This window comes from Erinaceus europaeus, chromosome 8 (assembly GCF_950295315.1).
Source record: "Erinaceus europaeus chromosome 8, mEriEur2.1, whole genome shotgun sequence".
NCBI classification, from domain to species: domain Eukaryota; kingdom Metazoa; phylum Chordata; class Mammalia; order Eulipotyphla; family Erinaceidae; genus Erinaceus; species Erinaceus europaeus.
This window is the reverse complement of record NC_080169.1, coordinates 81,980,759-81,991,918: the sequence shown is the minus strand read 5'-3', so window position 1 is coordinate 81,991,918 and position 11,160 is coordinate 81,980,759. Positions and strand designations below refer to the sequence as shown.

At 36.6% G+C, this 11,160-nt stretch overlaps 1 protein-coding gene across 2 annotated transcripts; it reads left to right on the top strand.

Annotated features, from left to right (window-relative positions):
* Positions 1–667: 667 nt before the first annotated feature.
* On the top strand, positions 668–2,416 carry SMIM30 (small integral membrane protein 30). Of its 2 annotated transcripts, none has more exons than XM_060196445.1 (3): positions 668–740; positions 1,071–1,165; positions 1,531–2,416. In XM_060196445.1, exon 3 carries the CDS (start codon positions 1,573–1,575, stop codon positions 1,747–1,749), a length of 177 nt encoding a protein of 58 aa, XP_060052428.1. In that variant the 5' UTR covers positions 668–740; positions 1,071–1,165; positions 1,531–1,572; the 3' UTR covers positions 1,750–2,416. The 2 variants fall into 2 exon arrangements, with proteins under 2 accessions (XP_060052428.1, XP_060052429.1); XM_060196446.1 differs by having other exon boundaries at positions 713–735.
* The last annotated feature ends 8,744 nt before the right edge of the window (positions 2,417–11,160 follow it).

Here is an 11,160-nt window from a genome sequence, read left to right as displayed (position 1 = left end):
GACTTTTAAGTTATGCCTGCCTTATTTAAAACTAATCATTTTACTTTTTTTTTGTCCCCCACAAATACATGGGAGTAGTTAGGGTGGATATTATAAAAACGTAATTGAGAAAAAATGTCACTTAAGTAGTATTGCATACTACATTTCTGAATAGAAAAATTCTAGAACCTGTAACATAAGGATATGATAGTACATAAACCACTCTTCCTAATTTTAGTTTTGTTCCACAAATGGGTTTTAACTGTTTTTCAAAATGTGTTACTAAACATGCCCTCCCTCACTAGCTAAAAAGAATAAACAAAGGTTGTGATGCACGTTTGGAAGATGGTGCCTGGGAATTTTCTGCCTCAACTCTATTGGAAGTTCCTAGATTAAAAGCATTTTAAGCAGAGAACTTTGCTCCAGGTGATAACTTCGTGTTGTTATAAAAATGAGGCAAAACTACGTTTGTTTGTTGAAACCTTGAACAGGATAAAATCACTTGTCCTTTGTTGAGCTTATTTTTCAGTCTTTGCATTACAAACACTATCACGTTATCAAAACATATGGGAAAGTATTGCGAACAACCCCCTCTATCTCCCGCGTAGAGTAAAACCGCCACGCCTCCACTCAGTAACCCAGATCCGGGAGAGCGGGACAGTGCATCCTGGGAGTCGTGGGCCGCAGGAATTGTGGGCAATGTAGTTTCGCTGCTATGCCCTCCTCGCCATTCCTGTAATGGCTGCTTCCTGGGAGGTAATGTACGTACTGTCTCCATAGGATAATTAGAATGCTCCAGTGCCTTTGTAAAGAATAGAACAAATTTGCGTCTTGCTGGACCCAAGTAGATATTCTTTTTTAAATGTTAATACCAAGACCTCTAACGAGCTTGTGTCGGTTACGTTTATTTTTTTTTTATCTTTTGCTCTGTGGGAGAACTGATCAACTTTTAAGTTCCCACGTGAACAAACTGTTTTTTAACTCGGTTCACTCCCTTGCAGTCCACTTCAACGCTGTGCACTATAACTGCCTCTTTGTAATGATGAGGATGTTGACTAATTTTTTAAATCCTTTCCTTCTTCTGGTAAAAGGCGCTGTCACGTGTAACCTCTTAATTTCAGCATCCGAAGTTCCAGAAAGGAGTGTATTTCCAGTCAGATAAAAATATAAATATCCGGTTTCTTTGGTAAGTCTGTTTCCCAAAACTTCACAGGGTTTTCTGTTGTGTTGTTTTTGCCTGATTTGTTTGTATTTCCGAAATGAAAGAGAACCTCAGAAAATGTAGTTCTTACTCACTGGGCTATTTTAAAATTTCAAGTGGGTATTTTGTCCTTTTTTTTTTTTTTTTTCTGTTACATTGGGTTAAGATTCTCTTTGGCTGACTCAGATGGTACTGGCTTTTAGCGCATGTATAAGGGCTAACGTCTGGGAATTAATTTGAAAGGTTGGGTACAGTTATTTGTCAGGTATCTGCAGGAGAATTTGAAAAGGTAGGATTTTTTTTTCCTTAGGAATTTTTAATGGTTCCATCTTCTTCTGTTTGATTTCTAGAAACCTTCAACCCTCAAGATCCAGACACTTCAAAATCTCATCATGACAGTTTCAACACAACTGTTCGTAGTCCTCATTTCACTGCTTTTGGTGCTGCCTGTTGTTGAAGCAGTAGAAGCTGGAGATGCAATCGCCCTCTTGTTGGGTGTGGTTCTCAGCATTACAGGCATTTGTGCTTGTTTGGGGGTATATGCACGAAAGAGAAATGGACAGATATGATTTAAGAACCTCTTGAATCAAACTTGCCCTGAAAACCTTTGTGCTATTAAGATTAAAAATGAGTTTTGGTGTCTAAAATGGTCCCAAGAAACAGCAAAAAGGGCAGTTTCACATAGTTGTTTCCTACAAATAGGGAAAAAAAAATACATTTTTAAAAAATGGTTCCTGCACAACAAATAATGCACTAAAAGTGTGGCCTGTAATCTGTATTTTCAAGTTAACAAGAATGCTAAAGATATAAGTTAGCAAAAATTTACATAAGTAATGTTTCATAGTTACAGAATTTTGAAAGTACATCAAATAGGAAGAATATAACTCAGTGAGAGCCCTAGGAATGTATCACTGTTCTAATCACTGCCTCCTGCATTGTTCAGAAGACTTTTCTCTATATTTTTTACTGGATTTTTGTTTTGTTATGTCCCCCATGTTAATACTGTATTACTATATCAAATACAACTAACTGTTCAAAAATTAAAGCTTATTTCTTGGGGGTGCAAGGGGGTAGAAACAATGTAATATTAAGATGAACAAAAGCTTAGTTTAAAAGGATTCTTTATATTGATATTGAAATGAAGAGATTCAGTGTTAAAAAAGCCTTTGTATTAATTAATATTCCAAGATGGTGATAAGTACTATATTAAAATATAGATCCATTATGTTATCAATATGTGTTGTCAGTTTCTGTTTGAATAAGACTTATCTTATTTGAAAAAAAAAAATCAGACACTGCTGTTCTGATCAAACTGTTGTTCTCTGGGGTACAATGTGGCATACTCCCATAATAAATGTTAGTACACCCAGCCCTCTACCATAGTGCCACTCTTTCCACCAGTGCAACTCTCCACCATAGGGCATGGGCACCTTTTAGCCTTGTTATATTCCCAACTCTAGTATCCTCAGATCTGCATATACAGGACAGTTTTATTTATGATTTAACTTGTCTTTTCTTTTACATTGTTTAGAGTTTCATATAAGCTAAGTGGAGAATTGAGATGCTTTCCGTTTAACTGATAACATTATCTTAAAGAGGCAATCAGTCATAAAAGAGAACAGGCAACACTGAAGTGGGAGAAGCCCCTAGTAAAGAATCCACAGATACAAAAGGAAAATGTAATGGCCTTTACTAAAGTATACACCAAGTGGGTTAAGACTAACCCTTTCTCAGGGAGTTGGGCAGTAGTGGGCAGGTGGCAGGCACAAAGGACTGGAGTAAGGATCCCGGTTTGAGCCCCCAGCTTCCCACCTACAGGAGGGTCTTCACAAGCAGTAAAGCACTAAAGCAGGTCTGCAGTTATATTTCTTTCTACCTCTCTATCCTCCCCTCCTCTCTCCATTTCTCTCTGTCCTATCCAACAACGACGACATCAATAACAACAAAATAAAACAGCAAGGGCAACAAAAGGAACTATTATTTTATTTAAGAAAGGATAAATTAACAAATCCATAGGGTAGGAGGGGTACAACTCCACACAATTCCCACCACCCAATCTCCATATCCCACCCCCTCCCCTGATAGCTTTCCCATTCTCTATCCCTCTGGGAGCATGGACCCAGGGTCGTTGTGGGTTGCAGAAGGTGGAAGGTCTGGCTTCTGTAATTGCTTCCCCGCTGAACATGGGCATTGACTGGTCGGTCCATACTCCCAGTCTGCCTCTCTCTTAAATTTTTTTTAAAAAGACTGATCCTTTCTCAAATAGCTACTTTGTAACCTCAAACTAGTGACATTCCAACAAGTTTGTTAGCAATGCAGAATGACCCACCCCACGCAGACCAGTTTATTAGGAATTTAGTTTTTACTTCTAGAGCCTAGAGTAGTGTGTGTACATACTAAAATTTACAATAGCTCTTAATTTTTGGAGCTCAAGAATAATGCCAGACATTGAGTGAAATTTTCAGATTACCAGGTCCTCCTGGTTGTGTTGTAGTAATCTTAAATTAGAACCTAAAATTAGAACTCTGTTTAACAAGGGCCCACAGTGGTTGTTTGGATTCTATACATACAGCTGACATAGAATGGGCTGGGTAAGTCAAACTAATTTAGGGTCTTACTGGAAGCAAGTAGTCAATTTTTTTTCCTAAAATAATAAAACCTAAACTGTCCAGACAATATTGGGAGCCTTAATTTCTACCAGAAAATGGATAGTGACATTCTAATAGCCTGTCTAGAGTGCATTTCTCTATGTGTGAGCTGACCTGGCATAATGCACAAAAGCTAGATAAAGGGTACAACAATTAGTGATGAAGGAGGAAAGTTGTAAAGATAGAGGATTTGACTAGATATGCTTTTTCCCTAAATTTGTTTATTCACCAAAGAAAACACAACATTGCGTTAGGGGACATTACTGTGTAAATAATGAAAGTTGAATTCCATCCTTTTTGTTGTTGTTCTGAAAGATGTAAAAAGGAACACAGATTGTGGGCTGTAGACCTCACTCTTACAAGCCAGCTGATTGGTGCTGATAGGGCAGACTTGCTTTTCCCTTTTTCATATGGTCTTTTCATTGGCATTGAAAGGAGTCAAAACTAAATTACAGTCTAAATTACAGTAGTTACCTCCAGGCACTATTTTCAAAATGTTGAAAATAAGACTAGCAACAAACATTTTTAATCAAGACTATTTCTGGGGTGTTTTGTTTTTTATTTGTTAGAAGGGAGAGGAAACAAGAGAGACATCTACAGTATTGATTCACTGCTCCTGAAGCTTCCTTCAGGTGGGCTCAAGGAGCTTAATTAATCCAGGGTCTTTGAGCATTGTAACATGTGCACTTAGCCAGGTGTCCCACCACCTGAATCCCAAGGATATTTTTGTAAATGCATACAGGAAATTAGAAAACTGATATTTTTCTCTTTACAGTAAAGAATTATGAAAAGGGATTTAGAAATTTGAATGGATATTATGTGAAGCACTTCTAATAATAGTCATAGTTCTCATCCGTCTAGATTGGATTGTAATTTCTTGTCTGGGGAAAAAAGGCTTTTATAGTAGCTATTAACATTAGGGGGCAAATAACTGCTTTGAGAATCTCATGGACACTACATTTTTTTCGGTAAGTAATATGCACATTCATGCAACCACTTTCATTAGTTTTAGGGAATTCACAGAGTCTATCCAGAATTCAAATTGCAAGTTCCTGCTCTTGAATTTCCTGAATTGGGGTGGGGGGAGTATGGTTGTTGTTTGTTTTTGTTTTGAGATTCTTTTCAATCTTGGAATTATTTTTTTATTTGTTTGAGGGGGTAGCACCTGCTATGCAGAAGTTATAGGAAGAAAGGAAATGGCAAGTGCCCTCTAGGTGCCCAGAAGAATTTGGGGTTTGTTTGTTGTTTTGTTTTTTGCTTCCAGGGTTATTGCTGGGGCTTGGTGCCTACACTATGAATCCATTGCTTCTGGCAGCCATTTTTTTTTTTTCCCATTTTGTTATTGTTGGATAGGATATACAGAAATCAAGAGAGGAGGGAAGACAGAGAGGAGAGAGAAAGAAAAACACCTGCAGACCTGCTTCACTGCTTGTGGAACAACACCTCTGCAGGTGGGTAGTATGGTCTCCAACCGGGATCCTTAGGCTTAAGGTTAAAATGCACTTAATCCAATACCCCACCACCCGACTCCTGCCCCCAGAAAAATTTGCTGTCTTATGCTCTGTACATGGTCGAGTAGCATTGATTAAGTAACTTGGATGAGTTCGTTAAAAAGTCAGCCTACAACGACCCTGGTTCCATCCTCCCAGAGGGATAGAGAATGGGAAAGTTATCAGGGAAGGGGATGGGATATGGAGATTGGGTGGTGAGAATTGTGTGGAGTTGTACCCCTCCTACCCTATGGTTTTGTTAATTTATTCTTTCTTAAATAAAAAATAAATTTTAAAAAAAGTCAGCCTAATAGTTGAAATCAATAAGTGAATCATCATTTAAGTCCCTGCCACTGCTAACACTTTCAGTTTTTCTTTTAAATAATTTCTTTTTTTATAATATGTATTTTTAAATATTTATTTATTTATGAGAGGGATTGGAGGAGAGAGAACCAGCTATCACTCTGGTACATGTGCTGCTGGGGATCAAACTCAAGACCTCATGCTTGAGAGTCTAACACTTTATCCATTGCACCACCATCCAGACCACCGCTTTTAGTTTTTATAACTTTCTGAAAACCAGCCTATTCTATTTTCATATAAATATATGCATTCTCTGCTCATTTCTCTTTGGCTGCCTGCAAGATTGTTTTATTCACCCTTTAATTTCAGAATTTTTACTATGATTTATATTGTGATGAATAGGTGTATCCTGCTTGGAATTTGCTCAACTTATAAAATCAGTAGGTTTGCGTCTTTGTACTTTTTTTTTTACTCTCTTGGACAGAAACAAGCAGGTGGACAGGAGAAGGGGGTGTGGAGGAGAGAGGTAGGGAGAATATGAATGAATTTAAAAGAGACCACAACACCAAAGCTCCCCTTACTGTGGTGGGAGCCAAACTCAAGTCTGGCCCCCACATAGCAAAGCAGTACACTAAGTGAACTGTTTCGTCAGCCCTATGTCATTTTCACATTTTTAGGAGATGATCAGCTATATATTTGAAAAACATATATGTTTGTTTTTTAACTGTCTCTGTTATTTCTTTCTCTTTGGAACTTCAATGACTAAATGTTATATTTTTTTCTAATTCTACTTGTAGTCTAGCTTGTCCTTATGGATTGTTTTCTTCAATTTTTTTTCTCTGTTATTCAAATTGGGTAATTTACAGTGGGCTAGCCCCAGTCTCCACATCCCCTTAACACAGACACACACCATCACTAATTTTGATGGTGATTTGTTTCTTATATAACTAGGAAATATACCCAGGACTTCCTTTATGTGACATAGACTACTGAGTTTCCTCCATTTTTTTTCATTTTATTTTATTTTATTTTATTAATTTATTCCCTTTTGTTGCCCTTGTTGTTTTTATTGTTGTAGTTATTATTAATGTCGTTGTTGTTGGATAGGACAGAGAGAAATGGAGAGAGGAGGGGAAGACAGAGAGGGGGAGAGAAAGACAGACACCTGCAAACCTGCTTCACCGCCTGTGAAAGGACTTGCCTGCAGGTGGGGAGCCGGGGGCTCGAACCGGGATCCTGACGCCGGTCCTTGAGCTTAGCGCCAACTGCGCTTAACCCGCTGCGCTACAGCCCGACTCCTTTTTTTTTTTCTTCATTTTAAAGAGAGACATTCAGAGAGAGAGAGAGAGAGAGAAAGATTGAGAAGAGAGAGGGAGATATTCTTCAGCATCATTGCACCCAGCCCCGGGTGCCCTCCTAGTACTGTCCATAGTGCTTCCTTGATGCTGGGGCTCAAACTCAGGCACTCAGACTTGGTAAAACACATGCTCTATCAGATGAGCTATCTCCCAATTCCTACTGTAGTTTCAAGTTTTAAATTTTCATTTAGACTTTTTTTTTTGCATCTAGTATTTCTTAGAGTTCTTATTTTAAACATTTATTTCAAGTGCATTTGTAAGTTGTTGACTGAAAGTTTGTTTATGATGACTGAATAAAAATTCCATTCATGTAGTTCAAATATCTATGTCATTTCATTTCATTATTGGTAACTATTATCTTTCTTCACTTAAGATCTTTCTAGCCTGTATTATGAGTGGTTTACTGATGGCTGACTATTTGGGAATAATATTCTTAAAATTTGAGGGGATAGGGATGGGATACAGAGATCTGGTGGGAATTGTGTGGAGTTGTACTCCTCTTATCCTATGGTTTTGTCAATGTTTCCTTATTATAAATAAAAAAATAAAAAACAATTGAAATCCTTTTTAATCTTGTATTTTAGTAGACCTCTGAAACTCTTCCTTTAGGGGAAGAGTAAATGCTTCCTCATTACTGGTAGATGGAGACAGAAGCCCAGCAAGCACATCATTATCGTTCCCCATGTGACCATCACTAACACTGTGGGTGTGGTAACTTGGAGGTGCTGAATAGGCAGGAAGCCTAAACTCCCCACATGGTTACCACTAGTCCATAGCCATGTCTGAGCCTAATGGGATTTCTAGGTTGCTAGTTTCTCTAGTACCTAGTCAGAAAAGTATAAGGTGAAGAAATCCCAGAGAATTCTCTGTGTAGTTCCTCTGGAAGTTGATAGCTAGTCTACATCTTTCTACTGTTTTGAAAAAAAATCTCTCTAATTCATCATATCCATAATGTTAGCAAATTTAGTAACAGAAGTAGAAAAAAGGATATCTACTACATCTTCCTAGAAGTAAGTGCTCCCTCAGTGCATATTATAAAAGTGAATTTTTTGAATAGGTAAAGTAAAACTCTAATAATCATTTCAAAGTATCTCATGCATATATCTCTGTCATGTGATCTCTCACCTCTGAAGATGGCCCATCTAGTCTGTTGTTTATTTTTGCCTTTACCCACTATGCACAGCTAAAGAGCATGACTAACAAACATGCAGGATTCAAATGAAGTTTTACATAATGAGCTACATCCATATTGTGTTTCCATAGTGACAGTGCTAATAACATTTTATTTGATAGAATAAAGAGAAATTGAGAGAGGGCAGGGAATTAGGGAGGAAAAGAGAAAGATAGACACCTGCAAGCCGGTTACACCCAACTCTTGTGAGACGGCCCCCCCACACCCTCCTGCAGGTGGAGAGCCCTGAGCTAGAAGCCTGATCTTTGCGCAGGTCCTTGAGCATAGTACTATGTGAGCTTAACCAGATGCACCACCTCTGACCCCCCTACAATTTCTTTATTAAAAAACAACAAAATACTGATGTAAAACCAGTATACTAAGTGAATGAATTAGCCAGTCTCAAAATATCTCTGAAACTGCGTCCCATGTGTCTTTATCCTATATAGTTTGCATTACAGAACTGAGGGAAAATATTTCTCTGAATAGAAACCCTGTCCTTCAAAGAGATCTAAGTATTAATAATAGTAGAAGATCCCAATCTCTAGAATTCAACAATCCACTTAAAAAGTGAGCTTTTAGTGGTCCGGGAGGTGGCGCAGTGATAATGCTTTGGACTCTCAAGCATGAGGTCCTGAGTTTGATCACTGGCAGCACATGTGCCAGAGTGATGTCTGGTTCTTTCTCTCTCCTCGTATCTTTCTCATTAATAAATAAATAAATAATCTTTAAAAAAAAAAGTGAGCTTTGAGCAAGTTTTTTCTGTATCTGTCAAATCGACATAATAATAGTAGGTAGATAATAGATACATGAAATATGTAAGAGACTAAATGTTATTAGTTTCACTGGTATATATAGTTATTTCCTAGATTCGGGGGAGAAAAAAACGACTGCATCAATTTTAGATTTATAAATGGTCAGTTTGTCTTTAAAAAGTTATATAGGTAAATTCTTTAGTAAGAAGTTTGTGATATCTCTACTTTAACATGTTCCCTGAGTGTTTATTTTGCTTATCATAGTTATCTCACAAGCACAACTATTATAAGATAATAAATTATGAAACTTGGAAATTTGAGTGCAGTTAAGTTCTGCCAAGCCTTCTTATTTGTGCCTGAGTCTCTTGAGAAATATAAATAATAATAAAAAAAGACAATAAATTTTTTTAGTAGTTCCTAGTATGTTCAGTTGTTTGCCTTTCCTAAATGAGATGGGGTGGAGAATAGAAAGAAAAAATAATAATAAAAGCTTAAAAGCCACTCCCAAGAGATGCAAGGAATCAGAGTTCTGTTTATTCAGGAAAATGGAAACCTGGTCCATGTTCCACCAGGAAAAATACTTTGACAAATTTCACCTCACTAGAAATCATAAAAATATAAGCAATGAGCAATATAATATTTATCTAATGTTTGTTTCTTACAGAGGAAAGAAAGCCTAAGCTTGGATTTACTAATCCCTAGTCGAACTTCTAGGATAAAATAGAGTTAGATCAGTAAGTATGTATGTGGAGAGTAACTTAATTCAAATTGTTTTCTACCTTTTTAGTAACCATTTTTCTAAAGCTTCTGTCTCATTAAATAATTTATCCAACACTGGAATACAAAAAAGGCAGAGAAATTTATGATTGATACAAAAAGCTAAAGTGTGCTTTAATTTTGCATACCCTTTCATAAATATATTCACTTTACCCATTATATATTGGTGATTAAAAGGTTGGAAATATTACTTATACTTTACAATCTAAAATGAAATTAAAGAATTTTATATACAAAATGGTTAATTATTTTAAAGAGCTAATCATGTAGCACTTTGTTAAATACTGGAATTATAAATACCATATTTCTCAATATTAATCAAGATAATTATACTCTGTATAAATGTGCACAAGTCACCTAAGAGACTTTAGAAACAGGCATAATCAAAAGTAGAATTTATACCATATTCTATTTTAGATGACCTATTAGAACCTCCCTTTCATTCTACCAGAAAAAAATTGTCAGAGTATATAATACAAATAATTTTATTGATCCTATGATGACATTTGTATATTTTGCCAGTTATTTAGTCATCATTAAATTGCAGTAATCACCAATAGTACAATTTGGGAAAAAATTATTAAGTCAATAATACTTCCATATTTTTATCTATAAAATTGTTAATAATCTCTAAAAGGCACTTGAATAACTAAATCTTAAATCTCTATAAAGTTTTATTAATTTCAAAAACAATAAATCTACTATATACAAAGAAAAAGTATTGTAATTACCCATTTTCAGTGAGCAGAATGAGGATCTGATTTCCTCTTTGATTTTCTCAGTTAAAACAGTAACCAATGACTATTGGGTACATTTTTGGATTTCAAATTAGTGAAGTGGAGCCAGCACCCTTTTTTTACACTGAACAAGCATGATTAAGGATTGCCTCAAGAAGAAAGAGTAAAAAACAAACTGTAATGTCACACTGCCACTCTCACTCAGCCAATAGCCCACACTAATTGATGTTGACCCACCAATATACAGGAATAAGTCAACTAGCAGCTTCATGTGATCATTATTTTCCAGCAGTATCAGTTGTGATTCAACTGGCAGACATCATTTTCTGAGAGACCATACAGATTTGAAAAGATTCATGGAACCTTGCTCTCCCTCACAGTATATGGGATGATCCCACTCATAAACAGAAGTTGAGAAAGAACAGAGAGGGAAACTCAAAGCAGAATTTGACTGAATTTAGAGTAGGGCACCAAAGTAAAAACCCTGGGTTAAGGGTGAGGGTTTATGTTTGGCTTCATGTGGGGGGGGGGGTGGGACACAGTCTTTTGGTGGTAGGAATGGTGTTTATGTAAATCCCTATCAATTTGTAGTTATATAAATCACTACTTAATATGAGAGGGGAAAATTGATTGATGTCTCAAACTTTTTAATGCACAGACCATAGGCTGAGTCTTTGATATGTTGACTCCCTTAAAAGCTTAGATCAGGGAGAACAGAAGCAAGTGGGGGCACAGCTATAT